The 25,734-nt window shown below is 35.9% G+C and overlaps 1 protein-coding gene across 3 annotated transcripts in view; it reads right to left on the reverse strand.

Annotated features, from left to right (window-relative positions):
* The window catches only part of LOC110373035 (arf-GAP with Rho-GAP domain, ANK repeat and PH domain-containing protein 2), a 47,354-nt gene extending 21,845 nt beyond the window's left edge, over positions 1 to 25,509 (reverse strand). For 2 of the 3 annotated variants that reach the window (XM_049836446.2, XM_064040962.1), the window contains exons 1-4: positions 23,603 to 25,509; positions 22,913 to 23,111; positions 5,190 to 5,310; positions 2,134 to 2,255 (exon numbers count right to left, since the gene is read on the reverse strand). In XM_049836446.2, coding sequence (XP_049692403.2) covers positions 2,134 to 2,255; positions 5,190 to 5,310; positions 22,913 to 23,111; positions 23,603 to 25,158 — 1,998 coding nt within the window. In that variant the 5' untranslated portion in view covers positions 25,159 to 25,509. The remainder of the gene's footprint in view (positions 1 to 2,133; positions 2,256 to 5,189; positions 5,311 to 22,912; positions 23,112 to 23,602) is intronic. The other variant, XM_021330127.3, reaches the window with a different exon arrangement.
* Positions 25,510 to 25,734: the final 225 nt, after the last annotated feature.

Raw genomic sequence — 25,734 nt, forward strand, 5'->3', positions numbered from 1 at the left:
GGTTTCCCCCCTCACCTTTGTTTTCATCACTGCACAAATCAGTTGAGTCAGATTCTTCTAGAGTTTTAGGGCTTACAGCAGGCGCGGGTTTCATCAGATTCTGGAGACTAACCAGCCTTATTGGCCCACCCCCTTGCGATATAGATTGATGCAGCCGACTCGTGGACGGCTTACAGTCGTCAACGATCACTGACGGGTGGTGGGCACCTTCACGCACAAGTCCTTGGTCGTCGTCAGTTACTTGTGATGGACATTCATCCACGTTAAGCGATGCTTGACTAAATCCAGCACTCGGTGGTTGACCACCACCATAAAATATTACTAATGGTTCTTCTTGTTCGACGTCTGCAGATGATCTTTCACCTTCAGGGTTTGGTACTTCTAAATTCAATGCTGGTTCATGCATTACTAGTGGTTGACAACTTCCAATGATAGGTGGCAACCTTTCAATATCAATATCCAGCGGTGGCGGTTGGTCTTCTAAATTTGCCAGCTGTTGCTCATCTACATTCAAGGGCGCGTCTGGATCACCTGCAACCTGTGCGGCGTGGGGACCTAACTCGTGCAGTGGTGGATGTCCATACACTATTATCAAGGGTTCTTCGCCGTCTGCTTCTTCTGGTTGTACTTCCTCAACTACCGCTGGTGGTTGATTAGCCGCCGCCGCCGCATCTACAACCCTTTGCTGATGCCCTCTAAAAATATGATATCTACGATACATTTCATCGTAATTCATCCTTCTCTCAAAAAGGTTGAACATTCGCACCGGCACTAAAGGATTTTGAGCCGGTACCTGTTGCTCTACGTTTTCAGGTGGCTCCCAGTTATCTGGGCCAGGATGATTAAAAAAAAATGGAGGAGGACTTGGTTCATCTTCTTCGTCCTCGTCGGAAATAGTAATGATAATTTTATTTATATCTTGTTCATCTTCCGGAGGGTTGGGCTCAATCACTACAGGAACGTCAGGTTCTTGATTTTCCATAGGCGCCTGAACAACATCATCGTTATTCGCATTTTCTTCAACAAAAGGAGCTGGAGCTGGTATTATATCTGGCTCTAGCATGGGACCAGGGTCAACAATGTCTGGCAAATCTCCCTCGTCTACAGCTTCTGGAATCACAGGAGCTTCGTTTTCTTCCACATCCATTTTTATTAAATCCGGAAGCTCGAGGCATTTCCGCTTAGCAGGCTCTTCTGAGTCAGAAGAGTCATCTGGTTCCGTTACTTCACATTTTCTTTTAACAGCCGCATCTGTCTCCTTAGTCTCCTTACTCGTTGATGGTTGCTCCAGGTCCTCAGAGCCCTGCTCGTCACAATTTCGCATTTCGTGACCTTCTTGGTCATCTCCCGCACCGTTCCCATTATAGTTTTTTATAGACATATTCACCGTATTCACACAAAAGTTTTTACGCGCCAAAATACCGAAAGAAAATTCCCTTCGCACACAACACGTTTGCAGTGGCTGAGGGTAAACTCTGTTTGATACACAAAGCCAGAAACGTCGAGCCAATAATAAAGCTTCCTACGCGCCGTGATATCGATCTGGTTCAAAGGTTGTACTAACAATTTACGAAGGCTAAGGCTTAGTTCAACAGGTACGCTTCAGGCAGACTACTGAATATGTCAAGTTAGTACCGTTTGTCTCTTGCTGGTGTATGAATATCTAGGGAATGATGAAAGAGATGGATACAGAAACGATGGTACCAACGAAACAGAAGAATGGCTATGGTTTTGACACTACATCCTGTTTAATGCTTTCTTATTTTCACTGTCGGTAAAAAATATCAATTCATTTCAAAATTATATTTTCGTGGCCAAATCTTAATAAGTTATTCGATGAGCTGCCATCTGTCGAGGGGAAAATTCATGTTCACGTTTTTCACGCACTCGCCGCCCTTGCACGTCGGCTACCCGACCGATTTATCAACTCTACTAACTCCCTCAAGATGGCGCTGCTATACCTACATTGTCAATCGCATATCCTTTAAGTCTAATTTTCTATTGTATATAACATTCTTAGCGGTAAGGTATTATTCTCGTTTAATTATTTTTTACTTATTGCAGCTTAATATATTTATTTTATTTCTAACTTACTGAGATTATTAAATACATCCTATGATGATGATAACTTACTTTAAGTTCCCTCTCGTGCGGGAATCGTAGGTAGAGGGTAGCGTGAGGGCAGTCCAGAAGGAGGTTGTCACTGCCGTCTGTTGGACAGGTAGCCTTCGTGTCTTCATCGGCCTCCTGAGTCACTGTCAATACAATCGCAAGTATTAGTAAGTATGTATGTAATTTAAAGAAGGGAATGGGTCAATGGTACCTATATATTTCAGGTATAGATTGTAACACGATGATGACTGAATTACTCAAACTATGGTATTACGGAAGTAAGTGGTTTGACTAAAGTATTATATGTGCCTTAAAAAATCTGCTAGTAGAGTCCATTTTCCCTTTTTTCCATTCATCCTTAACAGTCCTTATAAGCATAGGTTTCACTATAACAGTTTTGTCATATTATGACAATTTTCATATGATTGACAAGTTAATTTTGAGTGGAATGTCAAAATTCTACAGCAAACACGACTAATTAATTGCCATTGACAATTCCAGGGAAATATCATTATTCCACATGCTAGCACTCGTAACCACATAAAGAGCTTACTGATATTGAAGGCATTAACTTTTCCAAGTAATTTAGTCTTCACAACAATTTTCCGTTAAGTAGATTATTTTTTCCGAGATAATAAGAAGAACTAAGAAAATAATTAGGAGCAAAAAAAATTACTAAGCTGCTAAGCTAATTGGCCGTGGGTGTATAAAATATCTTCGGTGTTTTTATTCCTGTGTATTTATTATCCTACTAATTCCTACTAATATTATAAATCTGAAAGTTTGTTATGGATGTATGTTTATTATTCTTTCACGCAAAAACGGTTAGACAGATTTTGTTGAAATTAGGTATGTAGGTAGATGACCCCCTGGATTATCACATAGGCTACTTTTCATCAACACACCACGCGGGGGGAGCCGCGGGCGGAAGCTAGTTGTAAATAAATAAGTATGGTGTATATTTTATAGGATTGATGGTGAATGCACATCAGTAGAAGCCAAACGCAAACGCAACTGTGAACCGACGATCCGACGTGCGTTTACCGTTGAAGTAGTAATTAATTAAAGCTAGAGAAGAAATTTTCGAAAGTAAGTATGTGTTACGCAAGCACAAACATGTCAATTTATTTTCAACCAGTTTCCTATTTCAATTCTTAATCACTGTTCATGTTACAGTTACAAAACTATTAATATTTCGTTAAATTCCCAGCTGATAACAATAACATTATTTTATCCGTAACCTTCAACTAGTGTTAAATTATTTTATCTCGTCACAGCGGCAGTTGTGTCGGCGGTAATAAAGAGTAATTATAGAACATCCGGAACGTCCACACAGTATACCTATTTATTGACGATTAACTACGTTACACAAATTGTTACGCCTACGGACAAAACACAAGAGAACCGAATTTTTGCCGTATTGATTCACCAAGGAGGATATAATTGAATAATCAGCCCAAAAACTACGTAAAGAGGTACGAATCGCTTGATCTTGCGCGCAAAATGTTGAGAGATTAGTCATACAGAACACTGAATTACACGATACACATGCTATAAAATGATGGCCAATAATAATTATTTAAAATATTTAGGTGATAAGTTTTGTGAAACATGTAGAAACACGACGAAGGAAACTATTACGTTACGTTCAGGAGACAGTTGAGAACAAAATATAGCTCTCTAACTGACAACTAAATATTTTTCAGGTTACACACACGCTACTATTACTTACTTTTACAAATACTTAATAACATAACTTATTTATATCTAAAATACAAACGTTTACCAGATTTAACGTAAAATGGTACCTATATATTTCCGTGTTTTATACAAACATGGGTAGAGTTTTTAAAAGAAAGTTCAATCGGCGTGTTTTCCTTTCCAGTTTTCTTTAGTAGACAATCAGAACTAAGAGTAAGTGCTATAACATCTACGTTTACAGGATCGCTAACGACACTGACAAATAGTTTGTTGAAATCTACAAACATACTAACATTGATACCGAAGATGGGAGATAGGAAAAAAACCCAGTCCAAAGCCTAAATGCAAAGCGTTCTTAAAATGACGTGTAAAAGTGATGTAATGTCCAATTTGCAAAATAAACGATTTCATTTCAATTGCCTTTTTCAATATTCTAACTATCTGTTGATTTACTTACCATAGATAGGAATTAGACATTACTTGTATGGAGGTAATATCAAAATTGTATCTCTAGCAAGAAAATCAACTGAGATAAAATATTGGGACGGCCCTTAGAAGGGACCATCAAGAGATAAAATGGGCTAGAAAAAAAAAGGGGAATATTGTGACAGATTGTGAGGTAAGGTCCTTCATTCTTTTAACAGTTCTATGTAAGTAAAAAATCAATGCAGACACATTCAGTAGTTTTATTCATGGCCTCAATATACTTAATCATACCAACGAAATGAAAAAAATGCTTAGGGTTTGTAATAAAGATTACATTTTAGTATGCCGTCGGACGATGGATGGTTATAATTGTATTTCCCAGAATTACGTGCTGCATATAAAAATAAATATTTAAACAAAAACGTTTTATTTTTGTTTTCAAGTGTGGGCGTTACCTAGTGGGAGGAGCCAACGGGGTTTGACCTACTTCGCTCCTCCTAGTTGAATGCGCCTGAAAAACAGCGATAGCAGTGCTGTTTATCTCTCTATCCAAATTCACCCCGACTTTACGCCCCATACTCAACCCTTGGCCAGACCTTCCTTAACTATAACAATCTTAAGGACTCGATACGAAAACCAACCTTACGACCAAACCAAAATGACAATGTAAGCTAGAATGTTCAAAACGTATCCCAATGATGCTAAACAAGCTCGTTCTAATTAAAAAAAAACGATCAAACTAAAAGAAAACAACCAAGAAAATATTTTTGCATACCACGCATTTTTATCCGGATTGTATCGGTGATTAGGGTTTATACGCGCTTTGATTACGTCAAAGCCATGAAGAGAACTTAACGAACGCATCTATAGACCAATCGACTTCAAACATACAGGTACCTGGTTTATTTTCTACAGCAGCAATTCTAAGTAAATAGCTAAGACATGCTTACCGACGCATCTCGTTTTTCTTAAGTCCACGGTGCAAACGGTGGGGTCTTTGGTAGTGTAGTAGACCATCACCCGTCGGATGAGCATCACCCAGGCGCCGCGCCACTCGCCCGTCACTCCCTCCTGTATAAGGATTAAGGATCAGTTTAAAATATAAGAGCACCAATTAGACAGGATAAACAGAACCCGTGCGGTAGCTTTGAGTAGCTTTAGTGGAAGAGCCAGAAATTCGTATTGAGTTTTTTAAGAGCAATTTTGAGTATTCATGTTTGCACAGATTACATATTTTAATTGTTTAATAATTTATCGAAAAGGTAAATGTAAATCATTGACAACCGAGGGAAAGTTTTGGCTACAGTAAATTAAAAAAATACTGAATTTTGTAGTCAGATAGGTACCTACACAAGATAATTCTTCGCATGGCTACTTATTTACAAAACTCTGATCATCAGCACAGCAGGCTTTAAGAATTATTTATTACAAAGCATTAGCACAATCGCTTTGTATAATATTATATGCTGTTTTTGCGAGCATTAAGGCAAGGAAGTCGCGTAGGCAGCAACCTACTACTTTGCAGGTAAGCTTCTTAAAAATTATAGGAAACTTTATAAAGGTAAAATATCCAAAATAGATAAGTTCTTGCTATTTACTTGAGAGGATTTTCTTCGAATATTACGGCAACATACAATATTCTATACTGTTGTCAAAGTTCTTGATAAATAATTACTAGCCAGATATTATATCGGGTGTGTCGTTCACAATCACATTAAATCATATCACATATACTTTATGATATTCTATGGCGAATTGTAAAAAAAATAACCTAATCCATTCAGTGGTTTAGCCACAGGAGTCATTTTTCGTTTTTATAATTTACAACATCATGTGTAAAGCAGAGATAAAGTTAGGAGTATCGTATGTTTTGATCAGTTGACAGCTGTCAATTTTCAAGGGAGAATTTCAGTTGTTTGTAATGACTGACTTTTATATGGTGTTCTAATTTTTGCACATTTTTATTCCATTTACTTTGTTTGAAAAAATCATTTTTTTATTTTTACGTATTTTTCTTTTATCTTTGTGTTAATCGACATATATTAACCAGTATATTAACGCATTTAATTTAATGTGATTATGAACGACACACCCGATATAGCTATTATATATTTTATAATATAGCCGTTTCCCGCTGTTTCGACCATGTCGGTTGAGTGGTTTCTTAGCCTTATCAATGCAAACAGATAATCAAATCGTTTAGTATTATTAGTTGTTTCGTCATATCGAAATATTATTATATTGTAATATGTTCGCTTAATATATTTATAAATAACACATCAAAAAATCGCAATTCGCCTATTATTACTAATATTACCTACGCAAAAGCGTAGTATCACTTATTTCTTTTTTTTCGCAACGCAATTACACTTGCAAAGGTAGGTAAGGAGGAACAATAGCAATAATTCTAAAATATTAACTTTTAGCAGAGCAAAAAGAAGTAATGAAGCTTTTCAAAGATGAACTACAGAGTTCACCATAACTTTTTCAAAATCATCTGTACTTATATTTATATGTGTAGGTATTACATAGCTATATTGTATTTCAAAAAACACAGTAGGTGATTAAAGACAGTTTTAACAATAATTTCTGAAACTTAATTTAGTCAAATTCGCAATAGAAATCGCATGATTATTTCATACCTTAACGTTAAAAATATCCGCAGCGTATTACGTAAAAAATAAAATTTCTTAAAAAAAAACGCGTATCTGGGGTTTTTACTCGCAACCCGTGTCTATGTTAAGCTTAGGGAAACTTCATTAAGCTAAAATTGAAATTATAAAAAATTGCCTCATTTAATTAGCACGTAGCTTTCTGCACTTCCATCTCATTATTTTCGAAGCTTCTTTCATAAATCTCTTTGAACACGCCTTTTGCCCCTAGGGTTAGATTGGCTTAGGGTACAACATTACATTTTTTTTACATGTGATCATACAAAACAAAATAGTATTTCATTTGTCCGCCCTCAAAAGCAAAGTCCAGGTAGAATATGTATTTATGTGATCGTATTTAATACGCATGAGGGTTTCACCAGATTATTTGGGGGCTGCAACAAAGCAGACTACCACTACATACAAATATGCATACACTAATGAAAATAATTTGGCAAAGCGTGTCCGAAACACGATTTATTCGTTTTAAGTCTGCAATACCTGTCATTGTTTCCCGACAACAGGGGAACGGTACTTAATAAAAGAGTTATTTTGATTTTTGATTTACAAGGGGAAACACTGTTAAGCCTAATTCATACTGAAATAGCAAAGGATGTGCTACGTTAGTTACGAGTTCAAGTCGTGCCTACTAGGAAAATTTTGAAATATTAAGCACGTTTATTTCTCGAATGTTTAGAAAACTTGTGAACCTCCTATTGAAAGAAACGAGAGTGGAAAAATATTGACTCATTAAAAAAACTATTTAGACTTTATCCTCGTTATTAATATTAAGGACAAACGCGTACATGATGAAATAAAGAGTTTCTTTCTAGTAGATTATGGAACCCTAATAGCTTCAAAAATAACTCGTGTATGAACATGGGGTTATTAATTTATTGTCAGAACATGTGTGTGTAATGCCAGCAAAGCTTGGACACAGACGCTTTGTAACAGACTTATGTCACACACACATTGAAACATCATTATGAGCGAAGTACTTTAAGTTCACCTGTCTATTGTCTGTTTGTCGAGGAATATTCAAAAGCTTTCGGTACACGTTGTGCGTAGACGAAAATTATTATTGCGCAATAATCTTATGCTAACTCCGTCAAAATATGCTTATGTTTACCTCAATGAGCTTCCCTTCAGCCACCCCTTGTTTACCTTTTATACATTTAGAGGTTAAGGTTACTACGTAGCTATGAGGGATGTTTACAAGAAGGGGGACTACACCTGGGTGCACAGCGTATGAAATTGATTTAATAATCTCTGAAAATTGGGGGTCATGTTACCATTATTATTCAAAAATGAGACGAGCAGAACATGAAAATTGACGAGCATGTTTATTAAAACATTCTTTTCAATGTATTGGTGTAATTAACTCACACAAGTGAAGGTTACCTGTGGGTGTTCCGTCGGCGTACGGTTTCACATATTCACAAAGAGTAATCCCTCTGACCACTATTCAATTTATTTCGATCGATAGGACTTATATTAAGACCACTGTGGACATGGAAAAAATGCAATCTGTTATCAGTTTTAAACCATCATTGAATGTATTTTATATGCCTAGTTTTAAGGAAAGTTTGCAAATCGGAAATGAGATTTTCAGTCCAGACTCTTGATTTCCTTCTTATAGTTGACTAGCTGTTTACCTGCGGTTTCAACCGCCTCCCGTACCCGGACAAAATATAGCCTATGTTAGTCGGAGTTAGTCTGGCTTCCCAAGAGTGAAAGTAAGTGAAGAATTAAAAGAAAAAGAATTATAAAAGCATAGATAACTTAGAATCGTTTCATGTATTATGTAGATGGTTACCGCAATAGAGGTAAGATCAAATTTTGCTTTGATTTCAGCATTCACAATAGGCTAGTTTCCTAAAAAATAATAATTAGTCCGTCTTGTAGATTGTCCAAAATTAAGCGATACGTATTTTTTCTTTTTTAAATTGGATCAGAACTTGTTAAGATAAAGCGTGTTAAAGTTGAGTGTGACGTCACAAGTTGCTACAATTTTCAGGACACTGTGACGTAAAAGGCCCCCACTCCTGATTTTTGAAGTGTATTATCTTTGTCATTTTATGTTTAATTAAAAAAAGAAAAAATACGTATCCAATATTTTTTGATTATCTAAAAAGCGGACTAAATATTATTTCATTATTTCGACCCTGGACACTACCCTATTATATGAAACTAGCTTTTGCCCGCGGCTTCGCTCCCGTCAACTGACTTCTCTACTTTACCCTATTTTTTTTCATAAGAACCTTCTCCTGACAATAACAAACACAACAAAAAAATAATTAGCCAAATTGGTCCAGGCGTTGTTGGGTTATGCGCTTACCAACACATTTTGCGATTCATTTTTATATTATAGATTTGTAATTAAACGTAAAGGATAAACCAAAATAATAAAGATAAAAAATCCACACTTGAACAATCCAAATGCACTTAGGTACCAATGACGAAAACTCTAGATGCGTTAAGGTGTGCCTTCCCACATTACTTAGCGTAATCACAAAACATTATCTAATACAAGATATACTCGCAGATATGTTATTCCGCAGATAAGCACGTTACGTTGATAAAACACGCCCGTAATATAATTACGTGAGTTGCATGACTTTCAAATCTGTAGATCGCTCTTAAAAGTCTAAAAATTATAAAAAAACGATTACGAAGATGTACATAAGAATATTAATGAGAATTTTGTTCCATTATAAGAAAAATCTATGGAGTAATTACGAAAAAATACTTTAGGCCGGCCACATACAACAGAAATATCTCTGAAAACATTATTTCATTATTATTCTAAGACTTCAGTTGTCACGACAATTCAGAATAATCAGTCAATCTACAATCTCTTTTTCAATACACCGTAAACCTGAGAAAATTGATAATTTTATTCCGTTGTAGGCGTGTTCTTTTTTTACTAGATTAGGAATTCACAACACTTGTCAGTATCATTCTCCAGAAAATGTAATATACATACACAAAATATTAGAACATAATAGTTACTCTGGATTTTATTATTCGTCAAATCACTTATTCATCAGGCATCTTTAACTTGTCAAAGTGGCATTTTCTTTAAAATCTTTAGCAGCGACAATGAATTTTCTTTTAAGACCCAAAGTCTAAAAGCCGCCGTGGGCTATTTTGCTCATAATAAAAATGAGTCCTTACACTAAATTTTGGCTGAGCGACGATGGCTAACCTTTATTTTGAAAAATGATAAAAAAGCCTGTTTCATATTTTAAAAAAAATCATCATAAGTCTTTGTGTATCTGAGAGTAATATCGTGATTGTCAAAACAAGTTAAATAGAACTACATCTAGAAGGCAAGCGCCTTCTGAGCGGCATTATACAATTTCCTTTATTCTCATCCTCTTTGTATGATTGGACAACTGCAACTGCTCTATGAACTGAACTCTAAGCTTTTAAGTGTATTACGGAAAATTCATTTTTCTATTTTCTACACATATACTTGTCTCAAATATTAAAGGACCAATATTGAAGAGTTAGGTACTTCATAAACTAAAGGAAATTCAAAAGGACAAATGCAGCGGCATTCCTAATGCCATTCATAAACTTCGCTACTGATGTAAAACGGGTGTAATACACGGTCTTCCCGAGTCTCACCTGTTGCAGCAAGAACATTTTTTGAGAAAATGCGAGGAAGTATTAAATAGCTAACCTAAGTGATTCGCTGTTTAACCACAAATTACCCAGCGACGGACGTTTCTTCATCACATACCCGTGATATGCAAGTATTAAACGAAGATTGCTGTGATTAGCTCTATACGCTGTGTAGAGTTTAATTAATAATCTCCTTATCACGGTAGCACGAGTGTTTCACTACAATACAGCATGCATTATTCTTTCGCTTCGACAACATAACTACAAGCGACTAACAGCCTTGACAATAAAACTAAAATAACTATAGAAACAAGATTTTAGAAAGTGAGACAAGCCAGTCTCGTAGACCTACCTATTGATTTTTTATTACGGACTTTTAACTTGAAAGTATACAAAAATAAAACTATCCAGATTTTCCTAGAACTACTTAGACGAGGGTGGCAGAGCGTCGAGATTGCTTGGCGCTCAAATAATACCTTACGAGCGATTTTCTAAAGAATTTGTAGGTAATAATAAAATATACTGTGAGAAAGCGTAGGAGGTAATAATGAGGAGATGAAAAGCTCTGGAAGATAATAAGCGCTTTATTAATCCTTGACTGGGATGGTTTATAAATAGGAACTATTTACATGCGACTGAATTTGAGTCTGACGCAGAGGTACTAAATATATGCATTAATATTTCCCACTGCAATCCCTATTGCATCAACATTTCGCGCTAATACTAATGGCCTGAAGCTATCCGTTTACATCGCGGTTCTAATTTCATCTAGGTCGCCGCGACAAACGTCACTAGTCTTAGCAACACGAAATGCTATTCATAACATAAAGATGCCTAAATTCTGACTTTTATGAAAAAACGCCGTTAGCCGATACAATGCAAACTGAACGTGGCTCCAATTCCTAACAGACGATTGTGTCAAAAAAAAAACAAGAGAAGAAAAGGTTGAGAAATAATCCACCAAACTTCAAACCACTGCCTTTATCAGTCCATGTAAGAAATTCAACAATAAGAAATACATTAGGTTCCAAATAAATACATAGATATTCCTAATTAGTTACAAGAAAAATAAAGCACCCTAAGCTACGCCACTTTATCTACCTACTTATAAGCCGGGTTCTCTGCCAACAGAATTTATAAAAAACTCGTAATTATTCTGAAATTTAATAGCTATTAATAAAAGCTTTGTCTATCTAACGTGCAGATTTGATAAGAGCGTTGACCGACAACAAAGATCATTATGTGCTTCAGTTAGGTATATGCACTTCAGTATCTTAGAGTTCCTTACTTCAGTTTTTTTTATGAATTTAAACTTAAATTTCTATGCACTTATAGTAGTACAATTCGCTGTTCTAAAATAAAAAAAATACAATCAACTTCTCAAACAAACAAAAAAGTTAGTAAAACATTCACAAAACACAGCTACGAGTTAATTTTTTTCTTGCTCTAAAAAAGGTTTTTCAAAGAAAACTTGCATAAAGCCAGGTTTAATTGTTCTAATTTTCCAAAGAAAACCTATGAAAACAACCAGCTGGACACTGCAACTGCATTAGGAGTTCTGAGAATAGACTGGAAAGAAAAAAACCCAGTGGAAAAAAACAAACTTATAGACTAGAATAAAATGTTAAATAAAATAGACTGATATTTTGTAAAGGGAGCTTACGAAGGTGGTAGGAGGGGGTGGTGGGAGGTATGTAGCGCCACCCTCTCGTACCGGGAACAGGGTGAAAAAGATTTTAATATAAATTTAGTCGGAGAGCAATAATATGATGCTGCTAGGCAGCTTTTGAAATCAATCATCTGATGCTGGATTAATTGAATTCATTAGTTTTCGCGGAATCAAATTAAATATGTTATTAAAGGTATTTTAAAATGCCGTATTTTGTGAACCGTGAAATACAAATACTGAACAAAATATTTTGTTTACAGGGCTTCCATCCAACTAACGTGATTGTTTTGTTCTGTCGTACATTTCACCAGTCCGAAAAAAATACAGCGTATTGAACAAACATGTAACTGTATTTAAAAATAGCCTTGTTGTGTCAAAATTTTAATGGAATTACGTTACTTGAAGATTGAAACTTGGGTGTATTTGTTTACAAACTGAAAATAAATCATCATAAATATGTAATAAGCGTCGCAACAGTTTCTCATAGAATCAATTACCATTGACTTTCGATGAAGGTTAGTTGATGAAATCGATCCACCCTCGACATTGATAAGTACGAAATGAACAGCTCAGTAGCTTAGTAGATACGTGTAACCAGGAGGGAGATGGTCACACAATAAAAAGGTGCAGAATATCTACTCGAATGATTTCGAACGCTCTTGTGGCAACAGTCAAGTATAAAACTGATAGTGCTACTTACGTACGAATACAAGAATTTGAATATATTATTATAAAATGCGGTTTTAAGAAGTACCCGCTTCAGTAATAGCTATAGTCCACCAACTTTGTTCGGGACAATGGTTTAAACCTGAATCTTTAAAAAAAACTACGTTTTATAATAAGCAGAAATTTTCGTGACTTTTATTGATTTATGCTGTAGGCTGTAACCGTTATTAATATTTTAAATTAACTTTGCCTTCCTGTGTTTTCTGTACTGTGACACTCCTTTTCAATGGCCCTTAAAAGAGGTTTCGAGGTCAATGTCAATGTGTTTGATCCCTCCTTACATTTATAGTCAAAATATTTACATTTATTACGCTAAGTATGGAAAATTTGAGTGGTATGTTGTGTGTCGGTTATTTTCAGGACATTTCAGGAGTTAAATTATTATTCTTTTAGATTTGGAACCCCTGAATAGAGTTATTATGTACGTTCATAGTTTCGGAAATATTTTGTTTATAGTTTCTGGCATATTAAAAAACTAAACAGAGCATTACACTTCATTTATCATTTACCTACTCTTGGCATTAGTGCAAGCCTCTGTAAATTACCTATGCTGTCATTTACAAATAACAAGATACGCGAAAAACATATTAGCAGTCCAGTAATAATAAAAAATGTCACAAAGTGTCCCATGCCTTTCATTATTCGGACCTTAGTAAGCTTCTAAATATAAACTCTTTCAATTTTTCAACAGCAGCGTAGAGTCCAATATTGAAATTCATCACTGCAGTTTTGTCAAAGGATTTCAGTAGGTGTGTACTTTGATGCGTCGCGTCAAAGTATGCCCTAACATGGATGTAATAAACCCATAACATTTGGGAGCAACACTGGAGGATGGGGCGCGGTGGGGTCGGGCGGCCGTGCTCCGGGGGTGAGCCCCACCATGTCGGCTGCACTTTATTAAAGCCCCTGTTGAGCGATCGGAACATACATTGATTTGTTTATGGGGACACACAAAACCGGCCTTTGAGTGATTTTAATTTAAACCATAGTTCGTTGCAGAACGTTATTACACAAGTCAGATAAACCGGTCGAGTGCACACATAAAGTAAAATTAAGCTTCCCTTTGGTCAACAAAAAATAAAGCTGGCGCAGTTTATGAGTAGTAAAGTGGCGAATTCGTTATTGCATTCCATAATGTTTACACATAGTAACCGACGGTGAACAAGGACTCGGGGGAGGAAGGGTGGTTTAAATTGATATGTATTCGAATATTGGTTTGCACCGACTGCTGTACGGTTCTACCTATGCAATTAATAACAAGGATATAAAAAACGGTTGAGTTAATAATGTAACACGAGGTATCAGGAATTTCAATTATGTCTGGGAAAAATGTGTGAAGCAGGAAGGAAGTTTGTATCGAGTGGATCTAATTACCGGCCCTAGGTACTTATGTTGAATTATATTCTCACCTCTTCGGCCTTCGATACTTTTCTGTTAGGGGCTAGAGCGAAGATAGCGTTTGCAATAGAAATGTGTGTGCTGTTTTTAGAATCTAAGCTAATTATCGCGACAATCACCCAACTTTTTCCGTTGCCACAACTGCATCAATAATTGCAAAACTTATAAGAGGTTGGGCTGGACAGAAGGTACCTATTTGGTTACGCCAATGAGATAACATTGATAATCTTTGATACTGACGGTAATGTAATGAGCGAATGACTGGATGACATAATGAGCTCATTGACTAACTTTGTAGGAAGTCAATGTGATGAGAGGTGAGAACAATGATGACACTGTATGTAAAAGACAGAGTGTATTTATTCGTATTATGTGTCTTATAGTAACGATTGAGATAGACCGTTTATGGTATGAAACATAATTACATATACGCACATAAGTGCATACAACTGTATCTCGTTGAAAATTTTCATCAACTTTGTAAGTATTTTTTATTCATTTATAATGTCGAATGTAGCTTTCATAAAAACATGTTATTAAGATTCCATGTTGTGTTTGCCATGTGTGGTCAGTATTTTTTTCCTTTTTACATGAGAGACTTAAGTCAACGTCACTAAAGCTAACATATGTAGCTCTTTGATGCTGCTTGTAAACAAGATGCTCCATTTTAATTAATTTTGAGTATGGAATAAGCAGCAGGAGATTATTAGAGTGGTCTTAAATCATGCAGACATGGCATAGGACAAAGAAAAATATTCATCAAGTTTTCTAAACAATGAGCTTCGGAAGAATTAACTTGTTTTTATGGGAGGCTTAGTACTGCTTTCGCCCTTTGTTAGAACCACAAGCTTAGCGTGTGTTACGTTTTATTAATTAAATTAATTAATTAATATGATGAGATGGACCTTCGAGAGGCAAGATTTTGCCTTTGTTGTTATTAAGACATATGTGTATACAGCTCTTGGATTTTCTAAGTCCACACTTTGTCTAACTAAAAATGCTAGAGAAGCAAAAAAAACTTGATGCATAAACTAAAAGACGCATTTGTTTCTATTCGTTCAATGCGTTTGCATGCACGGTCATTTATATCAGCGTCGTTCATGAATCAATTACACAATCAACACACCTCTTTGTTGTATTAAGATTGCCAACCGTACATACCAAACACAAGAACTTAATCGGTAAATTGTTTAACTAACATCATTTGCCTAGTGAACCAACGAGCATGAGTTCAAATGATCCAAGGTTGGTCAGCGGCATTAAAACTGATAGATAAGGTTATGAATAATATTTTGCCCACAAAAATAAATGAACAAAAATCCCAAATAGAAAAAGTCTAAAACAAACATAGTCTGTATTTGAATACTAGAAAATATTGCCAGCCTGTAACATGGTACATACGATATAGAAAAAACATCAGGTTGGAAGCAAAGGCAGGGGACTGTATATTTTTTGTGACAAAAAATACGTCATACGAATGTTCCAATATTGCATCAAAGAACTTTTTAATTAATTCTATGAAACGGCATAGATTCGTCAAAGCTAACTAAAATCCAATATCGAGGATAAAGGACAGACGAGAACAAAAATAAAACCGTATTGTACGCACAGAAACATTTTTGTGTCGTCCTAAAACGAGAATTTGTATTTAAGGTGCATCCTGATGCGGGAGGGACAATGCACACAAGGTGAATGACACGCGTATCCGCGCTTCGAGCCCCACCTAATCGAAAATTGACAAATTGTTTGAGGATATGGATCATAATTCGAAAATTGCATTGTGTGACATATTTTGTCACCGACACCCAGCTTGTTGACGATCCGCTTCACTGATATAGGAACTGATAACGGCTATGTATTATTTAGGTCAGTTCACCTTACTGATAAAACTCAACGACACTTTTGTTTTGTTTCATATCTAAATTAATTTTATGAATTCGCACAAATACGCAGAATTCTATAATAAATGTAGCGTTCATTTGCTTGGCATTCGCTTACGGCTAAAACTAGAAATGTTTCTGACATTTAATAAAACATTCCGGACATAGTAAAATTTTACAGTAAAATAGAAAATCAAAAACTCATGTAAAATGAATGCAAACAGTACACATTCCAACTCTATCAGTCTGCAATTAAATTCCCTTTAATTTTCTACAGTTCATATTTCGTGGAGTGCAGTTGAGAGGCTTCACCGCTGGTTAATAATTAGTTCTACACACAGTCTGCGGTTAACAAAATAGTCATTGTAAATTGTAAAATACCTATGTTTCGTTAATTATTTAGTTTTGTTATTCTATTCATTCAGTTTAAAGTCAAAGAGATTTTCCAAACAGAGGTTTAAAAACGATAGATTCCTGTAGCATAGCAATCAATATGCTGTTGACTGTGCCTGACCTTTATTTGCACTCATTTGACTACCTAGTCATTCCGCAGCCATCTTATCTATGTATTAATGTTCGCATGATGAGTCGAAGATAGATACAAGCATTAGGTCTGAGCCGACATCTAATGTGTCCTAGATACAAACGCTAGCTTCGCTTGAACTAATTAGTAATAAAGTCGTCAGAACATCGGAGAAGGAGGCCGATCTTATCGATTAGTTTTTTATAGACGGAGCACACAGTTCAACTATGAAACATATAGCTAACTATGTCCCAAGGCTTCTGCCGCAGCAGACTGGCCTTCGTTGCATCGGTCGCAAGTACTTATAAATAAGTAATTCTTTTCACATCAACAAGGTAATAATGTAAATATTATTGTCTGATCTTAAGAAAGGTCTGAATTTAAAAAGACTGTTAAAACTAGACGTCTTAACATTATAACTTGCACTTTCCTGTTTTCCAAGTTTTAGGCAATTCTCAAATAAATTCCAGTTGGCATGTACAAACCACAATCAAGCAATTTCAATCAAATGCAAGTAGCAATGTTGGCAGTTCACAATAAACTGATATGGACAGAAGATTGAACAGTTAACAACGTTCTTGTTAGTCTAACCACTTGCATAGTTTACCGCTTGGCTTGGTTTCCCTAAAGGGGTTGGTCGAACTCCAGACTAGAACATTGTTAAATCCAAGTTTGTAATAAAGGGGAATGTTCTATTGACGCTGATATAAACGCGCGTGATTCCTCGTCAGTATTTGTTTTCTATTTTTAGCCTTTTACCTGAGGACATAAGCCTCGGTTCCGCCCTTCTCTGCTTGTCACTGTCTACAATGATATTAAGCATTTATAGCAATAACTGGATTTATTTTCGGATTAATTGCTTTCAACGTATGTCTGCCATGGAAAATCAACAAATAATTTAACGAAGGGTTCTTCGGGACTAAAATAGCAATTCCTTACTCTTTCAGAAAATAGAATGTTGAAGGTAGCGTTATTCTCAGTATAAATTGCTCATTTTGAAAATAACCGTTTCCGGTCATCTGATGACAATACTACGTCCATCAATTTTATTTTTGCCTAATAAGAAAAACTAATTTGAAAATTACTTTTATGAAAAAAGTGCAGCAAGAGTCGCGGTTAGGCGATGGACAAGGCCGCTGCTAACTAATCTTCTTAGAAATCAATGGGGAAGGAGTTCAGCACTGGACGTCCTTTTGCTGAGAGGATGACAATGAGCAACATCAATGTCTAGTTATATTATGTTCTACATATTTTATCAGTGTAGCCAATATAGGCAGATTAGGACCACATTCACATAGCATACGGCTGGTGAATGCATAACATAACATGCTATTTTTAACGCATTGCACACATTGCAGACTGCAACTCGATATAAGTTTGTTATCACTATGCAATGCTCAGAATGGCAGGCATTCACCTTGTATAGCTCAGACCACTGCCAAATCAAAAAGTTATTTACATGAAAGCATTAACTTAGGCATACAAAATTAGTTTAAAAAAGACATAACCTTGCTTTGTGAATTTTTCATTGGTAAATCCATAACCACAAAATTAACCCGGACACAGCGGCCAGGTAAACAGAATTTTTGATTTTGTAGAGACATAACTACGCGTGATATTCTAATTTCATTTTCTTTACGCTCACTTAACTGTTATGAATCTCGCTCTCACTCTAGTCGCAATCTCGACTCACATACTCAGTACAAAACTAATTGCATTGTGACATAAGACATGCATAAGTTAAGCTAACAAAGTACAGCGATCGATAGCCTGTAACCCTAGGTTCTGAATTTTTTAGTGACCAGCAATTGAAGTCAAACGTTCTAAATGCAAGACTGACGACAAAAATGTTTCAAATATTCAATTGTAATTTGTAGTCCTTAGTGTCTTTATACAGAAACCACAGAAAATTGTATAAGTGGCTTTCTATTACGTCATGATTTTTCTATGGTGGATTATCGAAGTAGAATTTTTATTTGTAAGGTTCATGTTAACAGATTTTTTGGGAATAACAAATAAATGCAAATATAATGTTCTCTTTCGATATTAATTATCCAAATGCATCATTCAATTAGCTGTTAAAGCTGAAACGGCATAATTGATCATATTTCGAGCGTCGGCGGCATTACATTATACATTTGATAGCATGTAAAGCAGATAAAACTACCAGATTTAGCTGTTTAACAGGAAACTATCGAATCATTTACCGCGTAAATGACATAACTATTGCATTAATCATGCTAACAGTACATAAGCATACATTTAAAGGGAGGAATTTCAAAATTCCACATGATTTACTAGAACTTTGATTGTTTGGTAAAAAAGTAGAAATAACATAAACACATGAATATAATTTACCATTGTGTAGAACCCTACCGGTATTTTTGTGTGAATAACAAATAACAATATAATGGGGTTATAACTTGCTCGGTACTGTTGCACCGTGCAGCAGAAAGCACGTGTGGAGACTGTAAGAGCAATCCCCCTTGTACCAATATTATACTTAAATCGAGTTTTTGATACAAAGAAGTTACTTTGCTGCAAAAATAAGTCTGAGCTGTGCAGTTTGCAGGCAGCTCCGTGATTGCATTACGGTATTATTAGCAATCTGCATCTGCTCTTGACATAAATCGCTTAGTCGCTTTTGAAGGGGGACTGCTCTCGCTGTTCGCTCACCTGCATGTGATGCGGAATAATAAGTGTAAAACTTTACATACGGAACAATATGCTTAATACAGAGACTCATAAGAGATAGGAGAATATCCATTATTGAACCATTTACTTAGTGACAGGGATTAAAAGGATGTCTGAAATGCTGTCTTCTTAAATTTATTCTTCGAAGCACAAAAACCGTTAATTTGACCTACTAAATCCTTTGCGTGTCTTCATTGAATGAGCTGAGACTTTGTACTGGTATGTGTAAATGCAAGTGCAGGCCATATGCTTCAAATAGCTGATTGCTTTATTGTCATCAAAAGGCTCAAGTTAGGAACTGCAGCGAATATACAAATGAGCTGTAAATATACTAACTTTTTATTGTCCCACAGCTGGGCAAAGGCCACCCCATCTCGTCTCCGCACCTCTCGATTCTCAGAGTTTACTAACTTTTAATTCTATAATTTTATTCTTCGTGCATTTGATTTTTTCTCTTCCATTGTGACTATAGAGTTTGCAAATAATTTTATTCTCGCGCTATTAAATAGCGATTATACTGTGTCAACGATTACGGTTAAAGAGAAAGGTGATATAATGAACTTAACCATCTAAACTGTGGTCCCAAAATGAGTAGTCAAGTGTTCAAAACTAAGTCATAGACAGATGAGAATAAAAGACGCTTGCCTCTCATTAAACAGTCCACACGGCTGCACCAGTGCGCTGATTCATACATTTGTGTCAATGGTACAACAGTATTCATTTCCCTTTTAGACGCCGAGATTAGAATACAAGCATTCCGATTAAATTACGGTTCAGTGAAGCGGACCACAAAATAACTTAAAATCGGACTCGCAATGAATTCTCTTCATTACATACATTGCCGTTCCCATGTGCTTGAACGTGATGAGAGCGAATTAAAATGTTTGTCGGTTGAGGCACGTACAACACTAAATAGATCAGGCTCGGTTGAAATATGCACGCAGATTTATGCGAAAGCGACGCCTGAACTAATTGCTTTGCGCATGACTCTATTTAGAACTGTCATACAATGTTTCCAAATATAGCTTGATTATTTACCGCGCGAGGTTAATTGAGTTCACTTGTTTTTGTTAATATTCAATTACATGTATCGGTAAGATACACCGATAGTTACAGTTCATAGAGAATATCAAGACTCATAAACAATGATGCTCCTAGCTTGGCTATTGTTGTCCACATGTCCGTCAATTAGTGTCATCACATTTGACAAGTTCTTTGGTCTCTGAACAATGCGGGTACAGAAACGTGATTTACTTGTAATAAGCACAGACATGGGGCATCGGCGTTAAATAACTGTGGTTGTCACAGCGTTCAAAATTATTTGTTTTTTTTTTTTTTATATATACTTTGGCCACATTGCTTTAAAATAATTATTTAAAAATAAAAGTAAAAAAAAATACTTGAACGCACAGTTTTCTTTGTTTTTCAATCTACACTGATACTCACAATATCGTATGAGACATGAGATTAGGGAACCAGTAACCATTTCCAGAAAATATTAAATTAATCGGTAGCACAGAACGAGAAAGTTAATATGCAATTTTCTTTTCGTAGAATCTCATTTAAAAATAATGTAATTTTACTTTTATTACGATAAGACGCGTATTACGATGCTGTAAAATGTTCACTGAAGGTTAGATTTGCATCATATTAATTGCAGTCAACGCATAAAACATGTTTGTTGGTACGTTAGGAATTTACTCGTATCAAACAGCGAAGTATCGCCAAGCTATTTTATCTGGGATTCTGTTTACAATAGAGCACACTTTGTATTACTCAGTGAGCATGCTTCCCGCACAAGAGTGAGGTTCATTAGTCATTATTAAACCGATATGTACGATAGTAGCATTCGCGTAATTCTGAGCTTGTCACGCCTGTATTAGAAGTGGGCCCGGCACAATGGCCCAACTAGGTCAATACTTAAACCGTTGCTGGCCTATTGTCGCATATTTGCGCTGCGTACTTCTGCAGAACGCACTATCGGTACTTATTACTATGTGTTTCCAGCGGTTTTACCAGAACGCCGACGGAATTTCACGCACTCTGCATTTCTTCTCAGTGCCCAGGGTTTTGCAAAGTTTTCGGTATTTCCATAAAAGTAAAAGGTAGTCCACGATATCATTTATATTACCAACAAATGAAACCTATCCTGTCAGAGAAAATATAGTCCTTTAATATTTGAATTGAAAATAAATCAAAACCACTAATTAGCGATCTTAAAACAGAACATTATAAAGAAAACAATTACACACTGATCAAATACTCATTAGTAATTTCCAATATCGGAAGAGACAATAGTCAATTCCCCAAGCTTTATAATATGTCTGCGAAAAAAGATGAGTCAAGCTCTGGTTCACTGTTCTGCTATTCAAAGTACTTTTTATATGTAGCTATCGTTAATATTGCAACCTAATGTACAGGTTATTTTTCCGCTGCGACAATTTCGCGTCTTGTTAAAAACATTTTTTATTTTAGTCCCGGACGGACTTAAATATTGCCATATGTATGGGTGAAATAAGTACGTATCTAATATACTGGTTCCTAAAGTTATGCACCTCTATGCAGAAAACCAACGGTCCAAGTTTTAAAACATACCTATCCATGAAACGCAAACCATTAACTAATTATTTTGTGATGAGCATTCGTAAAAGCTAGTTAATAAGTTACTACCAATTAAAACATTTTACTACCATTCATGGTAAAATTCATACCATAACGTAAACCATAACGTAACGAAGACTCCCTTTTATAGACTTTACCTAATATGGAAGATGTATCACTGTTCGAGGCAGTTCCTATGATATCATATGGTTCTAACAACACGAGCACTGAGTCAACAGCTTCTTGGACCTTGACACACAGATTATATTACAAACAGTTTACTGTACACTCAAGTTGGAAAAATGCTCATGTTAAGCTCGCCATTGTACATAAACTGTCTGTATTATTTTTATATATTTGTTGTTAAGTGTGCAATAAAGAATAATTGAAAAATGCATACTAACTATGAAACAGCTTTGTAAACTAACAGGTTAAAATTAGACGGTTTGTCATAGCTTAATAGGTATTCGCACAGCGTGGCAAATTAGGTAAAAATAACGCAGTAACATAATGAACTTGTTACATGAACATGAGACCTTATAGTTGATATTTTAGTATTCATGTAACAAAGCGGATATTAACTGCCGGTTGCATCAAAAATATCACATTACTGAAACCGAAACGGTTACTGAAAAACGGCTGTTATTAATATCTACATTCATACAAAGTAAAAAGTATGCAATTTATGTTTATACCCAATATTGAAAGGAAACCCGAATAAGTAGGTATAGTAGGATAACTATGGAATTCTAATACGTAAAGTATTTTAATGGCAATATTCATAAAAATCCGGACAGCAGTTTGCACGTGATCACAAACGCACTCTCAAACATTTATATTTATTTATGTGATATTTTTGATACTGAATGTTATAAAATAATTTCGATAAACAATGACTGACCTTCAAATAACACCAGCCGCACCTAGTGAACTCTGAGGTATACTTGGTCGCGAAGCCACAGGTTAAATGTTCTGCGATCTTCTGCGCCCAGTTGCGTCGCTCCGATGCGCTCGCGCAGCTGAACAGGATCTTGCGAGGAGAACTCCTCATACCCCCGGAGCACACCAACAGCTCGAAACAATACGAGTTGCTTGTTGTGCTGCCACAAAGTTACATTAGGTATACTGTACATGTGTCACGGAAACCAAATATTACAGTGTAAAATGTAATTTATTTAATTTAGTAAAAGACCTAATGTTGAATCTGGACAATTCATGCATATAAAACAATAAGTAGATTTAAGATTTATTAATAATATTTTTTAATTTGTACTTCTCTTTCTTGCAATAATTAAATACTTGTATCAATATCCAATATTGTATTATATACAATATCAGACATGTAATTTAGTACCCATAAAGATTGTAAATATTGTTATAATATTATAATATGCAATCATGTTATTCAAATAAAACAAAATAAACAAGTGATATTGTTATATTCCTCTGTACAGGAAACCACATCAGTTAATTTTGTTCTAACATCATATTTACTTTCAAGGAAAACTGATATGGACTGTATAACTATGTAGGACAATATTTTTGACACTTTTATTTACTCAAAAATATTATTTTTCATATATTAACTCACCTAGAAGACAAAGGCAGCACAATTTGTACGGAGTAAATATTATCCAAAGTGTAAGCTTCTTTCAATATTGAGTTTGTAGGATCTGAGTAACACATCATCTTTTGATCAGACAGTACACAGTACCGAGTCTGTGAATTTTTAAACAGGTCCTCAACAACTCCGGATACAATCCTTGTCAGCATACCACTGAAGTAAGGTACTGGTAATGTGTTCACCGGAGGCCGCTCAACACATTCAACTTTCTGCGGTGCAGGCTTAGTTGACTTATTTAGTTTTTCAAACTTAAGCATATGAGAGAACTTCTGCATTACAGAATTAGTTGGTTTTGCATCATCTTCAGCTAGAGACTTTGTCTCAGCATCAGTTGCGACAAACCAATTAGAATTTCTATCTTTATCTACTACAGTTAACTTGGTTGGCTTTGTGTCATTAAAAAGACTATCTGAACGCTCTGGTGGGGTTGGTGGATTAAAATATTCACTTTCATAAAACTCAAAGGTATCATCTGTGTTATCTGAAGCCACTATTGTGCCATAAGTGTCCCCAATCAAGAAGGATTCAAGTAATATCAACTCATTGCTCACTCCATCATACTTTTGTGTTGATGTACTTGATTGTAGCGGATCAAACTCATATATTGTACTTTTACTGGCTTTTTTTGGTTCATTATTGGTTAACTCTTCTTTTGTAGGAGTTTTTGCTCTGGTTGAAGATTGAAATGGCAATGTCCAATTCTCATACATAGAATTCTTTTTCATAACTTCTATGGACGCTGTTTCTCTCTTTTTCCTTCTCTCTGGGATGTCTGGACTAGAACCGATGGATGTGGAGCTCATGGAACTAACTACACTGTTCGTTCTGGATGGTTTTGGAATGTCATAAGTCATCTGCTCACTTTCTAAAGTTAAACTGGAGGCATTTTGTTCAAAATCTCTGCTCATGTCATATGAGAAACTACTCACAGAATCAGTATTATCTGAATTACTGGAGAACAGAGACAAATCATCAAAATTTGTAGTATTTAAATGCATGTTAGGATGATCTTGGATGTTCTGTGCAGCCACTCCATCATTGTGGAACCTCTTTTGTTCCAGCAGAGGAGAGTTGAATTGTAAATTTTCGAACAAGCTTACATCAACAGCTGGCATTGAGACACATCTTTGAGGATCATTTTCATCGAGACTATCTGGTTTCTTTGTCCTTCTAAGCCTGAGCCCGGCCGTCCTGGTTCCTTCTATCACAGACTTAGTAACCGAGTTGCGCACAGCTCGAGATGTTGTCAGAGTTTTCTCTAATGTATCTTTAGCAAACTTGGAGCCGTCCTGGATTGACCTTTCCAACTTTTCGTTGGCAGTTTTTGCAGAATTACTCACTTTCAATGCGACATCATCCGACAGTTGCTTAGAAACTGTACTTATGGACTTGAATATGTCAGACGCGGTGACCCGGTCGGTCGGCTGCGGCAGCTTGGTGCGAGGGACTGGCACGGGACGTGTCATGGGCTCGGCAGGAGGCAAAAATGCACTCCTGGGCTTGGGCACCGGCGGTATATCCATCACTTTGACTTAACTCGAGGCCACTATCACGAAATAACTATTTTAAAACGACAAATATCATTGTTGTAGTATCCAGTTTAAGCGCAACACAAACAAAAACTAGAATGACTCACTGAGAAATGAATTACCCACATCACTATGACCTGATTAAATAATTTGAGTGACAAACATGCGTAGCACATTCACTAACACTCTTGCAGGAGCCAACGGGAACTATTTTAATGAAGGCACAACGCATAAATACATAGATTATCACGACGATTTGTTTTCAAAATCATCTGCGCTCACACACAGGGACAGGCAGCGCGAGCGATTGTGCGGTAGTGTTGCCAGCTGGGAAATATTATCGCTCAGTGTTGCGATATTATACTCTCTACTAATATTATAAATGCAAAAGTAACTCTCTGTATGTCTGCTGATTTTAATAAAAATTGGTACAGAGCTTTGATTATATCAATCACAACAAAGTAAATGAGGCAACAATTTTTGCATGTGTGCGTGTAGGTGTAGTTTTACATATGGTGCAGTTTTACACTGCGCGTTGACGTAAATAATGTTACCACCTTCTACGATTCT

This window comes from Helicoverpa armigera, chromosome 1, assembly GCF_030705265.1.
Source record: "Helicoverpa armigera isolate CAAS_96S chromosome 1, ASM3070526v1, whole genome shotgun sequence".
Classification (NCBI taxonomy): domain Eukaryota; kingdom Metazoa; phylum Arthropoda; class Insecta; order Lepidoptera; family Noctuidae; genus Helicoverpa; species Helicoverpa armigera.